The sequence below is a fragment of the Podarcis liolepis genome (genome assembly GCF_965112155.1).
Source record: "Podarcis liolepis genome assembly, chromosome: 1".
NCBI lineage: Eukaryota > Metazoa > Chordata > Lepidosauria > Squamata > Lacertidae > Podarcis > Podarcis liolepis.
Genome location: NC_139554.1, coordinates 112,442,207 through 112,468,611, shown reverse-complemented (window position 1 = coordinate 112,468,611; position 26,405 = coordinate 112,442,207). Strand labels below are relative to the sequence as shown.

Genomic DNA, 26,405 nt, shown 5'->3' with positions numbered 1-26,405 from the left:
GAACACCCTCCCTTGTGGAGTGTTCACTCAGTCTCCTCTCCCCTCTCCTTGGAAGTCCTCTGGGCAGCCATCACTGCTGCCCCTGGTCTCTGAGCTGCCCTCTCCCTGCCCCAAAGAGAGTTGCCTCCTCACACTGCCCCACAGGGACCTGGCACTTGTCTGTCCATTCCCAAAATCAAGGGCTGGTGGACTGGCTGGCTGGGCTCCCTCACCTGCTTGCTCGCTTACTCTGAGGCCACCTCAGCTCCTGGCAACCAGCACCCCCTGACCAGCCCCAGAGACACGATTCGCCTGGCAAGCTTGCAGTCAGGGCTGCTGCACAAACAGCTGTGCAAGCCTTTGGGAGGCAGAGACATGAGAGGGCATCAGAGGAGGGAAGGAAGGAAGGAAGGAAGGAAGGAGGGACAGAGGCCAGTGTTGCCCACAGCACCCCTGACCAGCATTCAAGGCACCCCAGGGTGCCACCGCACACTGGTTGAAAACCACAGATATATAACACCAGGTGTGGAGCAGGCAAAAGCCTGGCCCAGCTAAAAGAGATTTTCAGGTGCCACCAAGAGGGATGGGAGAATCTGCCAGTTTTAGGTTCTCTCCAATTCTCATTTTTCCAATCTTAAATTCAGTTCTCCACAATCCCACACCAATTTGCAATTTCTTTAATTTAAAAAGTCCTCCTGAAAAGCCACCAGCATTTTAGTTCAAATTTATCCTAACAGACACATTTATATATGCAGTTTTGCCTGACATAGAAATCTTTGCAAAGCAATTTCCCGTAATCAACGCTGTCTTTCGCATATGCAACTCCAGGGTGCAAAGATCCACCCAGCGCCCCCAAATTTAGTTTAGCCCCCAAATTAACTTCTATTATGCTTATGTTAGAAACCACGCTTACGCCTTATCTCTTGTTTACGAAAGAAGGGAGGAAAAAGAAACAAACTTTTTTATTTACTCATTTATTTACAACACACTTATACTTAAGTATACACCACCACCACACTTAAACTTATAAGTATTGTTTAGGCACCTACTTAGGAGAAACATCAATCGTATCAAAGGTGCCACTGACTCCGCTGCCGCATAGCAGCTCAATACAATACGTAATATAATATTTTGATGTAAGGGTTAATTTTGCATGCATGGCGTTGTTGTGAATGACAAGCACTGTCGTTGGGTCTGACAAGCGCCGCCATTGTGAATGACAAGCACCACCGCTGGAGCAGCACGTCTTTGGTAAATGAGTGCACAAAGTCAAAAGTCCTTTGGTGAAACAGTAGGTATACATTTCGGTAATACCTAGGTATATATGTATTTTGTTTTTCTAGCTTGATAAAAAAAAAATTATTACCGTATTTTTCGCTCTATAACACGCACCCGACCATAACACGCACATAGCTTTTAGAGGAGGAAAATCTGTAGGCATGCCACCCATAGGCATTCCCTCCATAACACGCACAGACATTTCCCCTTACTTTTTAGGAGGAAAAAAGTGAGTGTTATGGTGCAAAAAATACGGTATTTCATAACAGGTAGATAGTTAAGAGCTTAGGCGGCTTCAGTGGCGGGTGCCTGGTGCCCCCCTGAATTTGGCACCCGGGTGCCCTGCACCCTTTGCAACCCCGGGGAAAGACAGCCCTGCCTGTAATATAATGCTCTTTTATTTTGTTAGTTTCACTATTGTGTGCATTTTATGCATGTTTCTCTGGCATATTCTCTCTCTTCCCCCCCCCCCACAGAAGTTGGCTAGAGAACTGCATTGCAAAATCTAGAGAAGTTCAGATTTTGATGGATAGCTGTGCTTCAGTTCACATACTATTTCAGAAAGTGTCAACATGTTTGCCTTTAAACAAGAACAGAATTAGATTTCTTCCTAAACACTGATTTCTGATGCCTGCAAAGCCCTGTGAAAAAGAATTTGCAAATCCTGATGATCAGCTGAATGGCAGGTTTTGAGAAGCGCCTTGCAAAGTGGCTCTGCAATGGGGTCCTGCAGAATGCTTTGCAATGGGCTTCGCCAGACCCAGCAATCAGCCAATGTAGTTGTACAGGATTGCAGCTTCAATTCTCGTTGATGATGAATCCTTCGCTTTCTCTCACTGAGATCAAGAATATTTTATATGTGTGCAGATTGGCTAATCAGTTTTCAACCTTTCCAGACACACGACCCACTTTTAACCCAAACATGCATTCATTGGGGTTCCACTTCTTAACCTATTACCATATATTTGCATGATGGTAGGGCCCCTGTCATGACCCACTTTGGATCAGGCTGTGACCCACTAGCAGGTCCCGATCAAAAAGTGGGGAATATCACAGCCATTCCCCCCCCCCAGCAACTCTATCTCCCTTTCCAAACTCACACTTAATATCACTATAATGTTAACATAAAACATAAGCCGTAGAATTCTATTTACAGGCAATGCTTTTCCTACAGATAACATAGACAAATTCCATCCCCATCAGAATGTCGGCTGCAGTTGGTTTCATTAGTTTTAATCCAAGTTAATTATCACAGTGTATGATGAAGGGCTTTCTAGCTATTCCCTTTTCCCATTCCGTACTAGCAAAGGAATGTTCCATATTAATGAAATGAAAGCTTCTACATCAACTTTCCGTTTTGGAGTGCATCACATTAAAATCATGTAAAATTAGCAATGGAACCTGTTCTATATTTTTCAGTACAAATGACTTGGCCCAGGGGATTCCAATGATATTAAGTGCCTACAATTAGTGGGACGTGCTGTAATAACAGGCGGAGGATTTGCTCAGCCAGAAAAAGAAACCAGCCCTCGCTATTTACTTAGTAAAGGTGAGCGTTACTTTCCCAGCAAGCTTGGCATTCAGCAAATAAATAACAAGTTTAATAGAAGTTTAATAGCTTCTATTAATATAGTCTGAGCTTTTTCTTTTGGATGCTTCACCAAACTTTTATGTTCACATGTAATGATCACATGTAATAACTGATAGCCCTGGATGGGAATGTGTGGATTCCAATCCATATCAAAATATGCACTCGGCTATTTCAGTGGAGCCCAGAAAGGCATTGCAAGGAAAGTACGGGGAAATGTGAATCCAGATGCCTATGTAAATCTAATCTCCAATGCTGAATCTTTCATTCTGCAGCTATATCATAGAATCATAGGAGTGTAGAAGTGGATGGGACTGCAAGGGTCATCTGGCAATGCAGGAATCTCAGCTAAAGCATCCATGACCATCCAACCTCTGCTTAAAAACCTCCAAGGAAGGAGGCGGTAACTACTACTGAAACCAGTGAAAGGGTGTAGCACAGTATGCGAAAATGATATCCCCCAAACCCTGTATATGCTCAGATGCTCAAATGAAGGTGTTGAGCACCTGGCTGCTTCAATAGAGCAAAGAAGAGTTTGGATTTGATATCCCGCTTTATAACTACCCGAAGGAGTCTCAAAGTGGCTAACATTCTCCTTTTCCTTCCTCCCCCACAACAAACACTCTGTGAGGTGAGTGAGGCTGAGAGACTTCAGAGAGAAGTGTGACTAGCTCAAGGTCACCCAGCAGCTGCATGTGGAGGAGCAGGGAAGCGAACCCAGTTCACCAGATTATGAGTCCACCGCTCTTAACCACTACACCACTGTGCCCCTCTGGATGTTAGTGTCTCTAGTTCCCATCAGCCTCAGACAGCATGACCGACAGTCATGGATCATGGGAGTTGTGATCCAACAGCGTATGGAGGGCTACATCCCTTCAACAGAGGAAAGTGGACTTGCGTGTGTTGATGAAGATCTGCTTCCTATCCTGAAATGTCAACCTGAGAGGCAGCAGTGAGTGAGGTGTGGCTGGTTCAGGGAGAGCTGTTTCCCATAATGCAGCGGCGGCAGCGGTGAAGGATAAGCGAGGCAGCCATGGAGCAGGGGCAGGTGGCGTTGCCATCAGTGGCGGTGGCTGGGACCTGAACCACAACAAGCCAAGACACAGAGGGGTGGGGGGCAATGATGCCAGAGGCGGGAGGCCAAGCAGACACAGCACATAAAGCTGTGGTACATGGGAGGCCCACCAAAGGGGCAATAATAATAATAATAATAATAATAATAATAATAATAATAATTTATTATTTAAACCCCGCCCATCTAGCTGGGCTTCCCCAGCCACCCTGGGCGGCTTCCCAAAAAATATTAAAATACCGTAATACATCAGACATTAAAAGATTCCCTAAACAATCCTACTGCCTGCAGGGATCTGTGCAGGGAATACCCAGCAGGACAGAACTCTCCTACTCTCTGCGGTGTGGTTGCAGGCAGTGGTGGAGGAAGCCGCTCAGTCGCCTGGGGCGGTGCGCCCAGGGGCAGGGTGAGCTGCCCATACGGGCAGAGCACACTGCAGGGCCTCTGGAGTCTGCCTGCCTCCTCCCACTCAGCCGCCCTACAGCTGGGGGGGAGGCAGTGGGTGGACCGTTTGGGCAGCGCGGAGCCTGCGTATTCCCAATCCACCACGACTCTCCCAGGAGAGACACGTGACTCGGGCGTGCTGCAGGCCCCACAGTGAGTGCTACCTGGCATTTTGTCACTCCCCTCACTCTCCTGGGGTGGCCTGCGCCTACCGCACCCCCTTCCTCCGCCCCTAGTTGTGGGGAGGCAGGGAGACGCAGCATCTCCTTCCCTGCCCCTCCAAACTGCATAGAAGAAGAAGAAGAGTTTGGATTTGATATCCCGCTTTATCACTACCCGAAGGAGTCTCCAAAGCGGCTAACATTCTCCTTTTCCTTCCTCCCCCACAACAAACACTCTGTGAGGTGAGTGGGGCTGAGAGACTTCAGAGAAGTGTGACTAGCCCAAGGCCACCCAGCAGCTGCATGTGGAGGAGCAGGGAAGCGAACCCGGTTCACCAGATTACGAGTCTCCCGCTCTTAACCTCTGATTAAACACTAGCCTGTCCCTCAAATTAATTTGGGGATGGATCTGGGACAGGTGTTTTCCAGGTTGACCAGAGTTTATTAACATCTAGATACTAACAAACTGCCATTAGTGATTTATAAATCTCAGGGTTTGGGGGGAGGGGGTATTTTAGAATTCCCAAGCAACACTATAACTCGTTGCTCATAGCTGAATCTGGCTACATTTTTGTACTGGCTAATTTCTTTTACATAGAGACCTATTAGTCTGTGCACACTTGCATAGGGTGCGATCTGTTAACTGCAGGGTTGAATACCTTATTTTAGTAACTATGACTGAACGGAGATGGAATAAATATGGTGGCACGTCCAAAATCCTAACAACCCACACAACCACAGCAGCCCTGAACGATATATGCTCAGAAGTGGAGAGAGGGAACGACGCCAATAAAAGGAGAAGTGGCAGACGAAACTGATGAAATATGCAGAATTAGAAAATTTAACAAATAGAATGAGAGAATGGGGAAAAGGAGCCTTCAAGGAAGACTGGAAAATGTTTGTAGAATATCTGAAGAATCATTGTAAGCAGGATAAAACATTAGCAGGGTTACAGCAAATTCAGCAGTTTAAATTAAGTGAAGATATAATGAGAATGGGGATAAAAGAAAATATATGGAGTAATTGGGATATGCAGTGGTAATGGATAACGAAAATGAACCATGGAGTGGGGGGGGGAGTTGATGGTTATTATGTGGTTATATTGATTTGAATGTGAAAATCTGTAATGGAAAATTAGAGATTAAAAACAAAACCTGAACAAAACCCATCCGAGGCATGCTTGCTGATGTCCTCTTACCATTTAGCGGAGCACAAGGTTTTGTGTCTTGCTGTACATCCGCAGTCTCTTTTCCATTCAAAGAATCCTTTGGTGAGATCTCAGAGTCAGATGGTTTGGGCAGGGAATTGAGAGAGTGCACTTGAAGGACGACAGAGGTATGGGACAAGTCCACAGATGGCCTTTCACCACCACTTTCCTTGCTCTTCTCATTTGGTGTCTCCATTGCCACCTCCTCTAGCAATGGGTCTGTGGCACGTCGGCTTTGGCCTTTCTGTTCCTTTTTCTCCCCACCAGCTTTTGGCACTTGTTCTTCTACAGAACAGTAACAATTTCTTTACTAAATTCAGATTATAAATTATTTGCAGGAATATTGGCAGATAGATTAAAAAAGATTTTGAAGAGAATTATCAATGACGATCAAGCGGGCTTCCTTCCAGGGAGGCAAATGTATAATAACACAAGGATGGTGATCAATACATTAGGAATATTTGGATATGAGGCCTGATAAAAAAGCTGCACTGATGCTGGTGGATGCCGAAAAGGCTTTTGATAATGTGTCTTGGAGATTTATGGAGAAAACTATTGATGTAATGGAATTAGGAGAGAAAATTGGATGCGGCATAAAAGCGATATATAAAAATCAAAAGGCCAAATTGATCATAAATAAAAATTTATCAGAAATGTTTAATATTTCTAAAGGCATCAGACAAGGCTGCCCGCTATCGCCACTTTTCTTTATAACAACATTGGAAACATTATTAAAGGCAATGAGGGAAGAACCAAGAATAAAAGGGATCAAATAGGGAAATAGATCTTACAAATTAAAAGCATTTGCCGACGACTTCATCATTACGATAGAAAACCCAACAGAAAGTATAACAGAAGCAATGGAAAAAATGAATGGTTTCAGGCTTTAATTGAATAAAAATAAAACAAAATTATTAGTAAAAAATATGAACGAACAAGAAAAATTAGAGCTAGTAAATAAGTCTGGGCTAACGATAACAAACAAAGTTAAGAGATTCAACAGTTAAATATGTAGGAATCTGGATCACGGTAAAAAGCATAAATTTATATAATGATGACTATGCCAAAACATGGAAAGAAATAATAAAAGACTTGGAAATTTGGAATAGGCTAAATTTGTCACTATGGGGAAGGATAGCTACAATAAAGATGACTGTGCTACCGAAAGTGTGGTTTCTTTTTCAAACAATCCCAATAATAAGCAGATTAAATTGCTTTAAGGAATGGCAGAGAGATTTGGCAAGATTTATATGGCAGGGCAAAAAAACCAAAGATAAAGTACAAACTGCTAATGGAAATAAAAGACAGAGGAGGGTTTGCATTACCAGACCTTAAATTGTATTATGAGGCAGCATGTTTAGTATGGCTTAAAGAATGGATGATTTTTTAAAAAGCAAATATATTAGACATCGAAGGCTGAAAAAATAGGTTCGGCTGGCACAGTTATCTGGGATATACAGTGGTACCTTGGGTTACAAACACCTTGGGTTACAAACACTTCAGGTTACAGACTCCGCTAACTCAGAAGTAGTACCTCGGGTTAAGAACTTTACTTCAGGATGAGAACAGAAATCGCACAGTGGCAGCACGGCAGCAGCGGGAGGTCCCATTAGCTAAAATGGTACCTCAGGTTAAGAATGGTTTCAGGTTAAGAATGGACCGCCAGAACGAATTAAGTTCGTAACCAGAGGTACCACTGTAATAAAGATAAAATCCACAGAGGATTCCTCAGTCACATAATAAGGAAATCTCTATTTACTGTATGGGAAAGACACAAAAAATTATTGGAACCCAAAACGCCTTGGTGGTTGTCACCGATAGAAGCAATAGCAGTAAAAAAAGAAAAATATGGACATTAATTGGCTAGCATATAAGTAAATTTTAGAAAAAGAAAATAACCAATTAAATTTAAAAATATAAAGAATTAAAGCAGGCAGGTGTGAACTGGCTACAATACAACCAGTGAAATGAAATTTTTTAATCAGACCAAAAACATTAATGGATTTGAAATAAAGATATCGGATTGAGAAAAAGAACTTTTATTAAATAATAAAAATATATTATCAAAAAACATAGAAATTATTACTGGACTGGAAACTTAAAGATGAGGAGGTCAATAAAGTGATGGTAAAGGGGGCACAAGATTTTGGTTATCCAACTGAGATGGAAAAATGGGAAAAATTATGGAAAAAAGACTTAAAATTCACTGTGTGCTATCTGATAAAAGAAAACTTTATGAAAATGATTTACAGATGGTGCCTGACCCCATCCAAATTAGCAAAAATATATAAAAATAACAACAATATGTGTTGGCGATGTAAACAAAATGAAGGAACTTTATTGCATGAAATGAAAGCGTGTTTCTTTATGCAACAACAGTGGCTAGAATGCTAATTGCAAAATACTGGAAAAGTGATTTAATACCAACAAAAGACGAGTGGCAATTAAAGTTGTGCAAGTACCTCATACTAGCCAATATGACAGAACTAATAACAGATCACTCAGGCAATAAGGTAAAAAAGGAATGGGATTGCTTCCAAAACTACCAGATAAAATATGGTTCCAAATGTGCTTAGATTAATTTCACAGATATATTGGAAAAAACTGATTTAAATAAATCATTACAGAATACTTGTTATTTAAGAAAAGTGTTGAAGCCACAAAGAGATAGAGGGAAGTCAACTAACATTCCGGAACAGAAAGAAAGTGACAGTAAAGAAAGAAAGAAAAGAAGGATGACAAATGTAATTTCTTGCTGGGAACCCGGTGTGTAGAATATTTAAATTACTGTTTGTATTCTTTGAACAATTTTGTGTATTTGATTAATTCTCCCCCCCCCCCTTTATTATTCATCATTTTTCTTTTTTCTCATTTTTTTCTTTTTTTAATCGTTTTCTTTTTATATTTCTACTTTCTTTTTTCCTTTTTAGTTTTGAATATTTGGATGTAATGTTTACTTCATGCTTTCTTTGTAAACTTTTCAAAAGCAATAAAGATTTTTTTTTAAAAAAGTAACAAAACACAGACAGACAGACAGAGAAGGTTTTATGTCACAGAGTGAGATTTTCCCAGGGTGGGGGCCACACTATCTGTGACTGACCAATCCAAATACAGCCCAAGCAGCTCTATGTGACAGCCCATCAAAGACCAGTGGTGCCAACGAAGGGGCCCTGAGGCCTCCCTCCAAAATTTTCAAGAAGGGACCTCGCCCCCTTAAAATTTCACAGCAACCATGCACATGCCCATGTGCGCACACTGTGTGGCATACATCACTTGCGCATGTGCACAGCCTGCTTGCATCACATGCACAAGGTGCACAGTGGGCACACGACACGTCAGCATGGCATCAGCACACCATGTACTGTGTGTAACATGCCACTCAGCGCCGGCCCCCTCAATCGCGGGGGCAAGCTGGCGCGCATGTCAGAGACCTATTAATGCTTCTCTTCCTGCTTAGGACGGCAAAAACATGGGGCAGGGTTTGTCAAAACTTGGCAGGCCTCGATACGTGGCTAGTAGGCTGCGTTTTGCTTGGTGGGTCGCAAGAGTTTTGTTCAGTTTCAAGGGATCTGACCTACTGTATTTTTCGCTCTATAAGACACACTTTTTCCCTCCTAAAAAGTAAGGGGAAATGTGTGTGCGTCTTATGGAGCGAATGCAGGCTGCGCAGCTATCCCAGAAGCCAGAACAGCTTCTAGCTTCTGGCTTAGCCACATTCTAGCTTCTGGCTTAGCCGCTTGAAGCCTCTTCAGGGCACGGGGAGCCTTCATCCCGCTGCCCTGAGGAGGCTTCACGTGGCTTTCCCTGGCTTCTGCGGGAGGTGGGGGAAGGGTCAGAGGGCAGCCCCTCTGTCCCTTCCTCCACCTCCTGGAAAATCCCACAAGAGCAGTGCTCCCTTTAAAGAGCCGTACGGAGCCAGTGATGGGCTGCCCTTCTCCCTCCTTGGGGAAAAGCCTGCAAGTGCCACACACACGCTCCGTGCGGCTTGTAAAAGGGAGCGCTGAGCAGAACCTGGGATGCATACTGCTGCTTGCCTTCTATCACTGTGCCATTGAGAGCATGCTCACTTATGGCTTATGTGTGTGGTACGGAAGCTGTACTACCCAGGACAGGATGGGGTTGTGCAGGGTTGTTAAGGCAGCAGAGAGCATTGTTGGCTGCCCACTCTCCACCTTAGAGCAGATTTATGCCACAAAGTGCCATAGGAAGGCACTGGACATAGTAAAAGATCCATCGCATCCTGGTCACTGTCTCTTCGAGCTCCTGCCGTCGGGACGGAGATACAGGATGATGAAGACAAGAACGAGCCGTCTTAAGAACAGCTTCTTCTCCAGAGCGATCTCGGCCCTGAATGGGAAGCCCGGACTTTGAAAGTCATCTAATCTCCCTTGCTGTATTATACTGTATTGTTTAATTAGTGTTTTTATGGAGCAGTCAAGTAATTTCGTTGTCCCCGAAGGGGGCAATGACAATAAAGATATTATTATTATTATTATTATTATTATTATTATTATTATTATTATTAATTCAGTTCAGTTCAAGCCGACCCCCGATGAATACCAGTTGCTACTGGAGGCAGGGACAAAAACAGTAGGGAAGGGCGATCGCCTTCACATTCTGCTCATTGGCTTCCCATAAACATAGAATCATAGAATTGTATAGGTTGAAGGGACCACAAGGACCACCTAGTCCAAAACCCTGAAATGCAGGAATCTTTCGCCCAGCGTGGGGCATGAACCCACAACCTTGAGATTAAAAGTCTCATGCTCTACCAAAGTTGTAGCAGGCAGAACGCTGCACTGGACCGACCTTTTTGATCCGCCCCAGCATGCCTCTGCTTACGTTCTTTCGTTAACATTTTATCCTTTTGAAAGCAAGCAAGCTTTTCACTTGGACTTTGCTAACTGCATGCTATCAGTCAAAAGGAAACTTCAGGTTCTCATCTCTTATATGCAATGGTCTATCAAGACACGAGTATGGAAAGGACAGCACTGTGAGAGATGGCGTGGACATCTGCCACCTAGTGGTGTGAATGCTGCAAGTGTCCATCAAGGGAACAGCAGGTTGTCTACAACTTTAGAAAGAAAAATACTCATAAATACCATGCACACAAAAAAGGTGATCGCTGTATCTTTGTCTTTCTCGCATGCACACGTCCATTTGTGTGTTCACGGTGTTTTTAATGTGTAGTAGTTTTGCAAGGAAACTGTCTTTGAGCGCAGATGAACAGAGATACTTTGCTGCTCACGAGTGAACCAGCCAATGGGGTGGAAATGGAACTCTGACAAATGGGAAACGTACCTTTTTCTGCTAACTCTTTCCACCTGTCTTTGTTCTCTTGTATGATCCGAAACAGGGAGTCTTTAAAGCTTCTTAAGTCCACGGTGGTCAAAGAGTTTTCTGAGCAAGACCCGCCAACACACCCGGAATTTTTAACCTGTATTCTTCTGTGTAGCTCCACACTGGATCCTCCAGCGATGTCACTACAAGAGGGGGTGGATTAAAGAACTAGATTAAAGGCAGAGCAAGACACTTCGGGGGCACAGACAAGGAGAAAGGACAGTAATACATTGTAGCCTGTAATTCAGTCTGGGGTTCTCCAGAGGCTTTTGACTACAGCTTGCATCAGTTCTGGATGGGGTTGAAGTCAACAGTCTAAAGGATGCCAGGTTGTAAAAGGCTCCCATAACTGATGCAGGAATATCCCCTACATGGAGGAGGGTGGAAAAGGGCAATGAGACATGGGCATTAGGGCGGTTCATAAAAAACCTTTTTCGAAAATGCCTGCTCCAAAGGTCTTCTCTTACTACACTAGCTAATTGAATTCAAAAAATCAATTTAGGGGAAAACATTAGATGATCACCAGGGCTAGCTGGCTAAATTAGTCCTATTTGGGCCAGCGAGGAGACTCAGGGAGAATTAGCTGTGGGATCCCAGAGAGGGTAATCTTCATAAAAAGGGGAGAGGGAGGGAAGGAAGGGGAATAAAAGATCAGGTTAAGTTCAAATTGAAAGCCAGGCGGAATAGCTCTGTCTTACAGGCCCTGCGGAAGGAAGTTAAATCCTGCAGGGCCCTGGTCTCATGGGATAAAGCATTCCACCAGGTCGGAGCCATCACTGAGAAGGCCCTGGCCCTGGTGGAGGATAATCTAATTTAGGACCCGAGAACTCTAAACTATGATTATTCATGCACCTTAAGGTCCTCTGCGGGGCAGACCAGGAGAGTCAGTCCTGTAAATACGAGGGCCCTAAGCCACAAAGAGCTGTTTACTTGGTCGTTTCCCTATGTCATGAAGGCTGAAATTTCAATTCAGTGGAGGAGGGTCAAGATATTAACTGATATGCATGAAATTTCAGATATAGCTATATAATCCCTAGTGTAGTAAGATAAGACCATTGGAGCAGGCATTAAAAAAATAAATATGAACCACCCTAACGGGCATAGCCAGGAATTTTTTTTTTTTTGGGGGGGGGGAAGGACACTCATCTGTCATCCTCCTCTGTCTGGCTCTGCCTAGCAGATTCAGAATGAAATGACTCAACAACAGTTGTTTTAAATTCCTTTCCTTTGACCCCAAGTGCTCAGAGAAATCCGTCAAAATCTTTCTACAATTTCTACTTTTATAGTTAAGAGTTTTTGTTTGTTTCCTTGATTTAGGGGAGGGCAGCTGCCCCCTGTTCCTCTCCAGTCTATGCCCATGTGCAGAACGCAACTCTATTGTTCTTTGCCATGGCAATACAATCCTATGTATGCCTGCTTAGAAGTCCCACTGAGTCCCATAGAGCTTATTCCCAGGAAACTCGGTATAAGAATGCAGCCTAAATTAAATAAAGGACACTAGTTGGACTTGGAGAATTAACTTGTAGACCTCTGTTCCTTGCCAAAAGGGGTGCTGGTTTGTTTTTATTTATATGCCCTACATTATATGACCTCGAATCTTCCTATTTCTTTTTTTTTTTTTTTTGAAATATTTTTATTGGGTTTTCACTTTTTATATAGACAAAACCAACACACATAACACCAAGACAATTACAAACAAACAAACAAACAAAACAACAAACATATATAATTCCCAAAAATCTTATTTTCTAACCCTGGTCCTTGACTTCCCCCCACCCCCTCCCTTGCATCCCTATTCCCAAATTTGTATCAGCAAATTGGCATTTCTTCCGTCTTAATATTAGTCCTTTTATAAAAAACAAAAATAAAATTTTCCCTAAGTTGGACCCCAGTTCTCTTCCCTCGATTTCTCATTTTTTCTTACATAATTTTCTTATTACTAAACCCCCTGGTCTTGAGTGTTGTTTAAATTTAATGCTTCCCTCCCTCCCATCCCCGCTTTGCGTCCTTTCCCAAGACATGTCTAGAATAACAGTTTTTAGCCTGGGTTCCGCACATCCGAGGCTCTCAAATCCTTTCCAGTCCCTCTCCGCCGGTTTTGTTGGTAGTCCTTTTTGTCTGTCATCGGGTCTCGAAAGATTTCCTTAACATTCAGTCCAATCAGTCCATAGTCTCTTCCCATATTTAAAGGCAACTGCTGAGGAATCTCCAGTAGGTCTGAGTCTTGATAATGGTCAAAATTAAAGTCTATGTGTAGGCCCCAATTGTAGTTCTTTATTTCTGGTTCCTGAGTTCCATAAACTCCCAGGGCCTCCACTTTCGTCTTCTGTATCTTTCGTAGACTTACACTGGATTTAATCCAATAGTCTCCTTGCTTGTGTTCTCCAGATGCCGACTTCTGGTTAGTATTTTCCCACATACCTTGTTCTCTTTCTTGTTTTGTCTTCTCCTCTTCTTTGTTTATTATTTCAAATTCAGCTTTGGGTACTTTCTCACTCAGGTCATCATTACATTCAGCAGGACTACTTATTTCCAAATCCAAGGTCGTCAATTGTTTACTCATAGCTGTAGTCTGCTCCTGTAAGGTTCCCACCAGTGAAAACATCCTTTCGATTTCTCTCAGTATCTTTCCACCCACAGCCATTGTAATTCCACAGAATTCCCCCTAGAGGGAATCTGGTTGCTGGATGATCTTTCCTCCAACAATCCTCTGTCCTGTTATTGTTTCTTTGTTTCCCACAATTTTAATTCAATTGTAACTCCTTTTAATCCGGAGAGGTCTTAAGTAACGATTTTTTCACTGTTGACAGTCCATTTGACAGCTTTGACAGCTGTCAAACTCTGCTCCTCTACACAGGCTCCAAAGCAGATCGCTCCCGGGCCCGGGGGGGAGGGTTATTTGCCAGAAAACAAAGGCTCCTTCAACACTCCAATCTCCTACTCAAATTTGCTTTTAAATCTTGGAAGTTGCTGTCTTTTTGAAACTCACCCTTTACAGGGTGGGCACTCCAGCTTAGCTCTTATTTCGTTGCTCTGGATTATCTGCAAGGGGGGGGTGGGGACTTCCTTTTAGCACACCCCCCGGTCGTCTCAAATTCAGAAGGTAAAGATTTTAAAGTTCAGTTCCAGATTACTCACGGGTTCCTTTTTTTCAGTCCAAATTTCAAGGAAGGAAGTCAGCGCTCTCCAGTTATGGCTCGCGGCTTCGCTCAGTGGCGGTAGCGATCGACTCTCAGTGCCGCGCCGTCCCCCGTATCCCCTCCGTAGCCTTTAAAAAGGCTCATTGCGAATCAGGGGGGGCGCTTAAGGCACCCGCCGAGTCCTCAGTCCGCAGGCTTCCGCGCCTGCGGTTTTTAAGGGTCCCCGTGTCGCCGGCACGGCTAAGACCCATCCACCGCTGAGCCGATTCCCTCCGGAGCTCGGAGGGAATCCGCCATTTCCAGATCGCGCCAACCCGATCTGCTTTGGATCTTGTGACTGTGAGATGCCGCAAAGCTATTATGAAACAAAAACGTATTTTGCTAGCATAACAAGCTTAATGGCTAAAAGCTAAAGTCATAATTTGCTTTAGGGCAGAGAGGAAAGAGCCTTGAAATCATATGTACACACCTCCAAGCAAATCATCCCTCCACAAAATTTCCTGAATAATAATAATGATTTGTATTCCTTACATATACACAGTCGTTTCCTGAACAGGATTTATATGCTGTCATGTAACACAGTTGCACCTCTTGCCACTAGGTGGCAATGTTATATTAGAGTAATTTCGATTTTCAATAATAATATAAATGGGGAGGGTGCTTCTCAAACCTTAGTGCTGACGAGAAGGAAGGGCTTTCAGATTTTGACGCTTCCTCTATAAGAGGAAAAACTATTTTCTCCATGGAGTCAGTAAGAAGAGCAAATGTTGGCTTTACTATGAAATCTATGAAACCTGCAGGGCAATTTGGGAATGGGGTGTGGAGAGAAAGAGAGAGAGACGGAAGAAAATATTGAGTGCCTGTCCATTCTGTGTAGTTAGTAAGTAAATGCGAATAGAGCTTTGCTGAAGGCAAATTTAAGAGTTTTAATAAACAGCTTAATTAAAAATAAAATCCAATAAGTGTACATAAAACAGTAAAATAATTACCATCAACACAGAGATAAAATAAACATAATCGAGATACAAGAATGCATAACTTAATTATGTGACCGGATAGACTTGCTGGAATAACGGTTTCAGCAAGTGCCTACAATTGTATAGGACAAGTGTGCTAGCCTAACAGATGCGCTGCCACACTAAAAGATCAATTTCTCACAAATGCACAATGGACATTATGTGGCATTTGGTAACAGCGCAACCTCTGCACATGAAAGCATCTGTGTAGTGTGCGAGTGTTCAAAACACTTGTATTTTGGGTGTAAACGGCAAGGCAGGATCAGTTGTATTCCCACGCCCTCCTTATTTCAGAGGGCGAGGCTGAGGTATAGTGGCTTGCTGAAGACTACGTGGTTAACCCGTGACAGAGGTGAGATTCGGTCTGCAGTTCTCTGCCTGCAGTTACCTAGGAGAAACTCTCACTGAAAGCAACAGGATTTACTTCTGAACACGCATACATTGGATTGCACAGTCAAGCTACAGACTTTGTACAATGTCCGTTGGCCCTGATAGGCTTAGATACGATGTTTTATTTTATGTCAGGTGTTAACATTTACCTCCTACCCTTACATCCAGAAACTCAGGCTGGGTTTATGTAGCAAAATCCTGTGTTTACTCAGAAGTGCCACTGAGTTTCATGGCACTAAAACCCAAATAAGTGTTTATTGGAGTGCAACAATAATAATACTAATGGCCACGATCCAGTATTTTTGATGGGCCTACTCTGACTGGAACTCAGTTGAGTGTAGGTGATATGTATTCAGTGGTCTGTGTTTGCCTGAGCTTGAGTCCGGACTAAGGATTCTGAGCCCCTGTGTTCTGATTCGATACATGATATCCAATCACAGAACATTTCAGGATTTGGGCATCTGCCATTGGCCCTTAAACTCCGAGTCATGATTCGCAGCTTGGACGTTTAGACAGCCAATCATGTTGGGAGTGGGAGTGGCCTAGGCCTTCAGAAATGTAGATAAGCAGTTGCTTTGCCCCTGTTGTCCAGTTCTGTTAGTTCAATGCAGGTTCTTGCTATTATCACCATGTCTTGTCTCATGGGAACCCACCTACACTTCAATAACCTATTGCATTTATGCTACATGAATTGTTTCCACACTTTTGTATATTGCCTGGAATCTTCTGATGAAGGACAGTTAAGAAATATTTTAAATAAATACCATATTTTTTGCTTTATAAGACTCACTTTTTCCCTTCTAAAAAGTAACGGGAAATGTGTGTGCGTCTTATGGAGCTAATGCAGGCTGCGCATCTATCCCAGAAGCCAGAACAGCAAGAGGGGTCGCTGCTTTCACTGCACAGCGACCCCTCTTGTTGTTCTGGCTTCTGAGATTCAGAATATTTTTTTTCTTGTTTTCCTCCTCCAAAAACTAGGTGCGTCTTGTGGTCTGGTGCGTCTTATAGTGCAAAAAATATGGTACATAAATATATCATCTACAACACTACCTTCTAAGAGGAAGGTTTGCCTGGAGCCACTGGCCCAAAATCACAAAGTGAACTTTGTCATAGGGGTGTGGGTGGGAATATGAACCTGAAGTTCCCTTGCCTACGACAGAGTCGTTGAGCCAGATCATCATCCTGTCTCTCGACATGGAGTCGTCCTTTGATCTAGCACAGGAAATCCATGAATGGAAACAAGCACCAGTGTGCCCTTCTGGGCACAGTCTTGTGCGAGCCAAGATGGAGCTCAGAAACATCTCATCTCTTTGGCAGAAGAAGCCCTTGCGTGCTGCAACTTTTACACTTCCGCCTACAGGGGATCGATCTTGGAACAGGGTCTTTATGAGTCTGAGTTGATATTCCAAATTACTGTTTATTATTCTGCGCGAGTGTTATTTCACAATGCGTTAGCAGCGTTCTGTCAAATCAGTGAATGGAACAAGCAATATCCCTGGGAGACAGAACTCAACCCACAGCTCTGAGATGTCAGTATCGAACAATGTCTTCTTGAAAAATGCTTGTCGAGGCAAGAAATTACGCAGAGAACAAAGCATTATCCCCCGCTGAGAACTGAACAGGTGAGAAAAGAGAGAGAAACACCCGATACTACATGGAACAGCAACAGATTTCACATCGTCTCAATATGCTAAATAAATGCTCTGGGCATAAAGGAGAGTGGTACCCTATTACCTTATTGAAAACGGGCATTCTCAGACTTAGAAACGACACCAATGCGTGGAATGTTGTGGCACTGAATCTGAAAATCTGTATTGCCCATATCTTGCGTTAGCTAAGAACATTGGCTGACTTGAAGACCCTCAAGAGCAGAAGTGGTCCTCTGGGTGTTGATGGATCCAGTGCCTATCATCCATAGCTATTGGCCGTGCAGGATCGAGGGCTGTTGAGCTTCCAACATTTGGAGGGCCACCAGTTCCCCATCCCTGCTACAGCAAAGTATCCATCTAGGTGTGTGCAGGGAGACCCGTCTAGCATCACCACAGCCGTCTGCCATGTACCTGTGGCTCAGAGCTACGGCCAGATCCTGTAATACTTGCACCTAAAACTACCACCCACGACAAGCCAGCTACAACAAACAAGGTGAGGCCAGGAGAATGAGCTAGGACGAAACTTCAGCTCCTCCTTCTGCAAACTTAAAAGGTGCAAGCTGAATCGCCCTTTTTACCCATACCTGTGCAATGGCACCTGGGCTGGAGACATGTTGCCTGTTGACCTGCTGGGATTCCCCCAGAACCAGCTGGACTATAGCTATTTGGTACTGGGACTGGGAAATCTACCTTCACTGTAGGTGGTGATGCTTCTTCCTTCCTTCCTTCCCAGCCCTTCCTTCCAATGGAGCCTTTACCCCTTCCTTCCAATGGAGCCCAGGATGGCAAACGACATACACTAGGGCTTGTTGAAAGAGGAAGGTCTTCAGTAGGCAATGGGAGAGGCAAGAGACATTGTGTGCCTAACAATCAACATATTCTCTCTTCTCTGAAATAAACATTTATATTCCACCTTTTGTTATGGGACACAAGGCTGAATATGTAGCACTCTGTATGTGGTTTCCCATCCAAAACCTGACCAGAGGCAGACCTGCTTAGTTTCAGCCATCTTCCTATATCATGGGCCACACCCACACCCACATGCACACAGATTCTTTCTTCATCGGCTGCAGACACACTATGCATTTAAAGCACATGACTTTCCCCAAAGAATCCTGGGAATTGTGGCCCTGTGAGGGGTAAACTGCATTTCCCAGGATTCCTTGGGGGAAATGCATGGTGTTCACGTAGCCATAGTATCATTCCCATCCTGCAGCAACAATCCATCCCCAAACCTCTGCCTGTCCTCAGAGTGCTGGGCTCTTGAAAGGTAAGGATCCTCTTCTATTCTTCCAGATGTTATGAGCGTCCTCTTCCACAAGCGACGGTGTGCATAATGAACACACGGTAGCAGGAGGAAGCAGAAGCTAGTGACTTGCCAGCCTTAGAATGGGGGTTGTTCCTATTTTGTGATGGTCACAACACTGTTCCTTTCCGTTACGAGATCATTTCTCCAGAGTAAAAAATAAAAAAAAGCCAAGCATTACCTATTTGGGACTGTGCCACCATGGTGGATTTGCGGTCACAGAGAGGAGAAAACGGTAGCCCCAGTTCTGCCTCTTTGTCTCCCTGAAGGGATAAAAAAAGGTGACACATTGAAATGTGTAAGTTTACAGGTACTAATGAAAGCAAGACTAAGAATTTATGGACAGCATCTGAACACAAGCCCAACTATTTAACTAAACCAAGGGGTGTCCCTTTCACATCCAATTTTTGCAATGTGCAGCTTTAAAAAAAGAGAAAAATACTGTATATTAAACATGTACTTATGATGAATGAGGATAGAGAAAATGGCTGCTTCCAGACAGAGGGTTTTTAGCACTGCCTGCTTATTTCTCTCTCCCTATGAGCTACAAACATTTCCATGCATGCTCAGATGCGTCCACAGCACCTCCCATCTAGAGATGGACAATCTCAGTTTCTTTCCATTTCTCATTTTTCAAATCTTGTGTTCAGCTCTCTACATTTCCATGTCAGTTTTGCAACTCTTCGTTTATTTTTAAAAGTTCTCATGAAAATTCTAGGTTTTGTCCAAATTTCTGCTAACACGTGCATTTCTGTACACAATATTGCCTGATACACACATTCTTGCAAACAGTTTCCCCAAACAGAATCCAGCTTTGTGTGTGGTTTTCACCACTGTACACATGCTTTCCCATAACAGATGTGTGTTTTTTGTAAGCACAGCTTGGCTGGAGAGCTAATTTGCAAAATTCAGATACGTGCGAATTTCAAAGGAGAGTTGGGCTTCGGTTCTCCTATTGCTTCCAGGTTTGACCGTTCACCTTGAAATGTGAACTGAAACGAATTCTTCCTTCACCCTTTCTTACAAGTAGAAAGTAGAAATAACAAGGAATATACAACCAAATCCAATAACACATATAAGGGATCTTTATGAACAGGTTTGGACATGGGAGAAGGATATTACCTGTCGAAAAAATTCTTCCATCAGTGCCATCGTCCACCGGTAATGCAGCTTCCAGATTTTTGATGGATGGCTGATGTCGGCCGCATGTAGAATCAGGGACATGGCTTTGGCTTTGTCTATCCTGCCCATTCAAAGATTTTCTCACATTATCTTACTGCAACAACAAGTCTCCCCCTCCCTCTCATTCACACAGGAACTGCATGTTAACACACAGCACTGGAGAGAGACTTGGGGGAGGCACTTACCCCTCGGGCTGCTGCAGACTGTGCCTCATTGTTTTGATCTGCTGGAAGTGGCCTGACATGTCAGTTGATAAGACCATCTCGATGACGAGGGTGCGCAGCTCCCTGCAGACAGTCAACATTACTAAATTACAATCGTATTTATTCTCTAATGAGATGATTTGCTCGCAAAGCGATGGTTAATTTATCTCTTGGGATGAGAATGAACATTATTTTAAAAACTGAGAAAAGCACTTCAAATTATTATTATCTGGAAACCTCCAGCCTCCTGAGAGTTGATGGGAGTTGGGTACTTAAAAAATACGACAACGCAACCCTGCTATTACTCTATCGGTCCTGCTGTTTTGTTATCCCTCATTTCAGAATCATGAACTGTAATTACGTTCTGGGGCTCTGGGTGGGATGCTTTGCCTGATTTCCACATAACTGCAATCAGCAGAATGTGGAGAAGGTTAAGACTTTACCACCAGCACCGAACTTTCACTTGGGAATGCAGAAGGGGAAGAGAAACCAACTAGATCTTGGGAGGATTCCCCTTAAAGAAGGAGGACAGGAGGGTCTTTCTAAGGAGTAAAAAAAAAGTTAAGAGACCCCTGGATGGTTAAGTCCAGTCAAAGGTGACTATGGGGTTGTGGCACTCATCTCACTTTCAGGTCGAGGGAGACGGCATTTGCCCGCAAACAGCTTTCCGGGTCATGTGACCAGCATGACCAAACTGCTTCTGGTGCAACAGGACACCGCGACGAAAGCCAGAGCATATGGAAATGCCATTGACCTTCCCGCCACAGTGGTACTTATTTATCTACTTGCACTGGTGTGCTTTCAAACTGCTAGGTTGGCAGGAGCAGGGAAAGAGCAAGGAGACCTCACCCCGTCGTGGGGACTCGAACTGCCAACCTTCTAATCGGCAGGCCCAAGAGGCTCAGTGGTTTAAACCACAGTGCCACTCATGCTGTGGTGTGCAGTAGCTGGGGGAGGTGACTACTTTGGTGACAGAAAAGCTACCAGGTGGTGACTTGCAGCCATCTCAGGATGCCTGGTAGGACAGCACCTCCATCTGATAACATCCCGGAAAGGAAGGGTATTTTGCAGCATACCTTTGTTACCCTGTGGGGATGTTTTCTGAGGGCTATTTCTCCACATTTTGGGAAGGGAAAATAAACTGCACACGTGAGCCTTTAAAAGAACCCATGTGCCAAGGGCAATGTTGGGACTATCTCAGGGATATCTTTGCATATGCAAACTTTGTCCAGATTGGGGTCATAAGCCTGTACCCCTGAGTCTTCTTAGTACTTAGCAACACCCCTATCCTGTGCAGAAAGCTGATGTGGAAGAGCCATAGCTCAGGGGGTAGAGCATCTGCCTTGCATATGGAAGTTTCCTTGTTCAATCCCTGATCTCTCCAGGTTAGGGCTGAGAGAGGCTCCCTGTCTGAAACCCCGAAGAGTTATTTTTATTTATTCTATTTTATTTATTGAATTTATATACCACCTTATACCCGGGGGTCTCTGGAATGGGCAAAATCCACATGACACAGACCACTCACACTGGAGAAAGTTTTGACATATGACTCTGGCAACCAACTGGAAGAGCTTTTGTAGTAGCTGGAATACTACGAGCCGGGCCTATGATGCGTGTCACTCTCAGCAAGTCTTACCTCCACTCATCTTTGGTTAGGTTCACCAGAATGTTCATTTCTTCTTCTTGCATAATCTTATAAGCAGCACTTACATGATGGTTTTCAAGAACGGAGCGATCATTGTACAAAATGGCAACATCTGACCTAGATGCAAAGAGTGGGATATTAAGCTTGAGTTCACAACACCTTGGCAGGTTTATCTACCTGTCAGGTGAGTCAGGAGAGCTGCATCCAGCTGAGGCACAAGAAAACACCTTATGACAGTGCTGAGAAACCTCCAATTCAACATGTTGCAGCCCATTCTGTTACATCAGGGTGTGAAATCCTTTCAAAACTAGAACTATCTCAATTTTATCTTTGTTTTTGAAATCTGAAATGAGAAGGGCTAAGTTTTTATTCAGTGTTTTTTTTTAAAAAAATGGCCCCATAATTTAAGATCAAAATAGAAAAGTGGTTTAAATTTGGAATTACTGGACTGAGTGGTAAAAATTTATTTTTAGTTATAGCTTGCAAGCCTTGGCTTGACACTGTCGCCATGGGAGCAGATATGACACTGGATAAATAAATCAACACACAAATTCTAAGTCTGTAAAGTTTATGAACTGAGTAACATGTCTGGCAAGAGCAGTGTCCTAGGACACGCAGCATGATAGGGTGAGGGAAAACGAGTCTTCATTTTCGGTCGGGGGGTCATAGCAATTTGTGGGAGAACAAAGAAGAAAACACCCCTTCATTGTATCATTAAATCATGAATGGAAAACCTTTGACAGTCCAAGGGTTCTATTCATTGTCAGGCAAACTTCCAGGGGCCACATGCCAGTGCTGAGCAGGGCCAGAGACAAAAGTGGGAGGAGCAATTGATGCAGTTGTTTCACACACGTTCACACGCAGACCTCTCTACTTGCCAGGCTTCAGGGAATTGGCTTCCTACCCCCCTCTGGCAGTAGATAAGCAGAACAAAGGAAAAGGAGTCTTTCTACCAGTTAGAAACTTGAATGATCACAGCGAGAGAACAAAAAATCCATTTCCAAGGAATGGTGGTGCTCCCAGTTAAGGGTTCCACCCACTTCTTGCCTAGTCACCCACGTCACTACCGCGTCTTGTACCCTGAGCTCATAACCACTGTGCTTTCTGCACTGCCACCTTATCAGCTCTTCTTGACTTTGGGCTGGGCGGATGAAAGCTTTCCAGAGACAGTGAATCTGTTAACTCCCTCTCTCCCAGTACTTCTTCTCCTAGCTGTTCCCCAGCTAGTATTTCCCAGCTTCTGCCTTCTGAATTATGTCCCTCTGCAAACTACTGTTCCAATCTATACTGTCCTCCTTCTCCTGGAAAGATTCAGGATCCTGATCAGGAGGAGGGGGAGGCTCCCACTATTCCTCCTCAGTGCAGCCCCCTTCAGCATGGTCCCTGACACTACCTACCATCCAGGGAAGCAAGAGTTTAAGGACGCAATCCAGTCAGACAAAAACACTCAAAGGGATTTGGCCCAGGGAAGAGTCCTGAAAGGCTTGGTGGGTCAGTTTTGACCCTCAGGCCTGAGGTTCTCCATCTCTTCATTAAACGGTGCAATAGGAATATCAAATCACAATGGCTGGAATTCAAAATAGCATTGAGGCAATCATTCCATCCGTGGAAGCAGTTCTATTTGCCAGGTGGGAAGATCTCCCTTCTCCTCCCACCATGCACTGTTTGGGGGGTTATTCTGACCCCCAAGAGCCAATTTGGAGGGGAACAGGTGGGAAGGAGAGGGGGGATGGGGTCCCATTCTGCTAGTAGGGCACATTGCAATGGTTCCCTCTGGCAGGATTGTTTAGATGAATCCTGCTCAACAAGTCTTCGCTGCAACTGTATGAAAAAAAGAATTGCTAAGGAGAAGTGGGCTGATTTCTTGGCACCCTTATAAATGACTGAGAGGTGCCATAGTGTTATATCACTGCCACATCTGATAACCTAGGTACACACTGCTGGGTTGAGCCAATGAGGGGCCCCTTCTAAGCTTCTGGGATCTTGACCAGTGCCCAGCCTGGGTGATCTCTAGCACCAGAGCTCCTGCCAAAAATGAGGGGATATAAATAAACTTTAAAGTGTCAATACCAGCTTCAAGCGAGGGCTGGGAACCCTTCACTCGTGACTTTGCTTCTCTTCTGTCCCTCGTGCCTTCTGGAAGCACTGAAATTATTGCACTGATGGAAATTTCTGCATTGTATCATGCACAATACCGGCTTGGGAGTCTGCCATGAGATCTTGCAGGAAAGGAATGCCTGAAAGCCTGCTCAAAGATTTTCTCCTTCCCAGTTTTAGGTGTTTGTTCCTATACCACCAGCTTACCTGGTCTGGATGTGAAAGTTGTTTGTAGTCCCGGTGTGCTCATAGTCATGGATTGTAGCTGCAAAGATCATTGCTAATATTTCCAGTTCGGTGAGCCAGTGCTAGTCAACAACAACAAAACCTTCCATCATATGAAGTACAAATAGTTCATCTCTGGCTAAGTTGTTTTGTCTTACAGAATCCTACTCTTTCTTAATACAGAGCAGGGATGGGGAACTTGATGTCCTCCAGATGTTGAGGGCTACAACTCCCATTGTCCATGGCAGAGCCGACCCACTCGTGAGATTGGGTGAGGTGGCTGCTTCAGGCAGCACCACTTAAGGGGCATCACCCGGCTCTGCCACCCAGCCTTGCAGCTTGTCTCCCTGGCCTCTAGGGGCAGAGAGGAACTGGTAGCAAAGCTCTGTGGAAAACTCCACCTCCACCCAATGAGGGAGACTCCTTACAGAGTTGGTGCCCCCATAGTGGGGGCGTTTTGCCTCAGGTTCTGAGACATCTTGGGCTGCCCCAGTCCCTGACCATTGGCTATGCTGGTTGGGGCCGAGGGGAGCTGCAGTCCAAGAAGATTTGGAGGGTCACAGGTTCCCCACTACCGGCTTAGCCTGTCTTTGTGCTATCATACTCCCATATGGCAAGAAAGGTTGCAGGAAGTGGCCCATAACCTTTGCACATCCATGTTGTCTTAAACCTCAAGCCACATATACCTCAAGACACCATATAGCTTTCCTAGCATCTTGCTCCTCATTCATTTCTGCTATGAGGATACTCGTAAATAGCCAAGGATAAAAGGTTCAGGCTGGCATTCTGTTAGTCTCTGGGTGGAGAGAGAGCTTTAAAAAAATGCATGGACCATGAGAGTGTTGGCTACCATCAAAAGCTTTATTTTAGTGACTCCAAAGTCCTAGTCAAATGCTGAGTCAAATGCTGACAGTGCCTAGAAGCAGGCTGCCTTTGAGCATCCCTAAAGGTGCTGTGGGTGAAACCACAGAGCCTAGGACTTGCTGATCAGAAGGTCGGCGGTTCGAATCCCCGCGGCGGGGTGAGCTCCCATTCCTCGGTCCCTGCTCCTGCCAACCTAGCAGTTCGAAAGCACGTCAAAGTGCAAGTAGATAAATAGGTACTGCTCCGGTGGGAAGGTAAACGGCATTTCCGTGTGCTGCTCTGGTTCGCCAGAAGTGGCTTAGTCATGCTGGCCACATGACCCGGAAGCTGTACGCCGGCTCCCTTGGCCAGTAAAGCGAGATGAGCACCACAACCCCAGAGTCGGTCACGACTGGACCTAATGGTCAGGGGTCCGTTTACCTTTACCTTTAAAGGTGTTCTTTGGATTGTGGCCTCTGGTTTGCCTACCCCCAAAAAAACATATATATTTGCAGTATGTCTCCTGCCAGTGTTCACTAATAGGTTGCATTATTTCACCACGTCCCAATCCTCTGGGCTCAGACCAGTTCATTATTTCTTACCATGATCCCCGTAAGAAGCATGATGCAATGCACAGTGTGGGTAACATCAGCTGCGTGGATTAAGTTGTGGTAAGGGTTTCGGTGTTTGCTGTAGCCAGTTTCCAACGCTTCTCCAAACAAAATAAGGCTAGGAACAGGGATCTGCAAGAGGCAAGCACAAGTAATAATCACCAGGGTCACCAGCAGATTTGAGGGTGCTAATTCTGCCATGGAGACTCTTGAGAGTCCCATGGACTGCAAGAAGGTCAAACCTATCCATTCTGAAGGAAATCAGCCCTGAGTGCTCACTGGAAGGACAGATCCTGAAGCTGAGGCTCCAATATTTGGGCCACCTCATGAGAAGAGAAGACTCCCTGGAAAAGACCCTGATGTTGGGAAAGATGGAGGGCACAAGGAGAAGGGGACGACAGAGGACGAGATGGTTGGACAGTGTTCTTGAAGCTACCAGCATGAGTTTGACCAAACTGTGGGAGGCAGTGGAAGACAGGAGTGCCTGGCGTGCTCTCGTCCATGGGGTCACGAAGAGTCACGACTAAACGACTAAACAACAACAACAACAACAACAACAACAAATTCTGCCATGCCATCTTCCATCCTGAGTTTTCAGCCAGCATGTATGCAACCGGTACCTACAGATAGGACATTTAGCAACAACCCATAATCCTCCTGTGCTCAGATGGACAACAGGTGACAGGTTGTGATTTTTTCCTTGATTTTATTGTTTTGTCCTTTTGTAAACCACCTTGAGGTTGTTGGGTTTTTTGTTTTTGTTTTTACAATCAAGCGGCATATAAACTTTATGATTATTTAATCACAATACACAAGTGTTTACACAGAGTATTTAGCAACAAATAAATAAATAAATAAATAAATAACATGAAATACTGTATTTTTTGCACCATAACACTCGCTTTTTTCCTCCTAGAAAGTAAGGGGAAATGTCTGTGCGTGTTATGGAGGAAATGCCTACGGGTGGCATGCCTATGGATGATACGGAAGACCCCAGAGGAGGGAAGAAGAGAGAAAGAAAAAGCGAAA

The 26,405-nt window shown here is 44.3% G+C and overlaps 1 protein-coding gene across 6 annotated transcripts in view; it reads right to left on the bottom strand.

Annotated features, from left to right (window-relative positions):
* Positions 1-26,405, bottom strand: part of PDE1A (phosphodiesterase 1A) — a 156,158-nt gene that overhangs the window by 3,428 nt on the left and 126,325 nt on the right. For 3 of the 6 annotated variants that reach the window (XM_083496395.1, XM_083496397.1, XM_083496396.1), the window contains exons 6-14: positions 25,368-25,508; positions 23,905-24,005; positions 21,592-21,717; positions 19,938-20,039; positions 19,693-19,813; positions 18,752-18,833; positions 14,880-15,003; positions 11,031-11,212; positions 5,721-6,014 (exon numbers count right to left, since the gene is read on the bottom strand). In XM_083496395.1, the coding sequence (XP_083352521.1) occupies positions 5,721-6,014; positions 11,031-11,212; positions 14,880-15,003; positions 18,752-18,833; positions 19,693-19,813; positions 19,938-20,039; positions 21,592-21,717; positions 23,905-24,005; positions 25,368-25,508 (1,273 nt within the window). The remainder of the gene's footprint in view (positions 1-5,720; positions 6,015-11,030; positions 11,213-14,879; positions 15,004-18,751; positions 18,834-19,692; positions 19,814-19,937; positions 20,040-21,591; positions 21,718-23,904; positions 24,006-25,367; positions 25,509-26,405) is intronic. The other 3 variants (XM_083496398.1, XM_083496400.1, XM_083496399.1) reach the window with 1 other exon arrangement.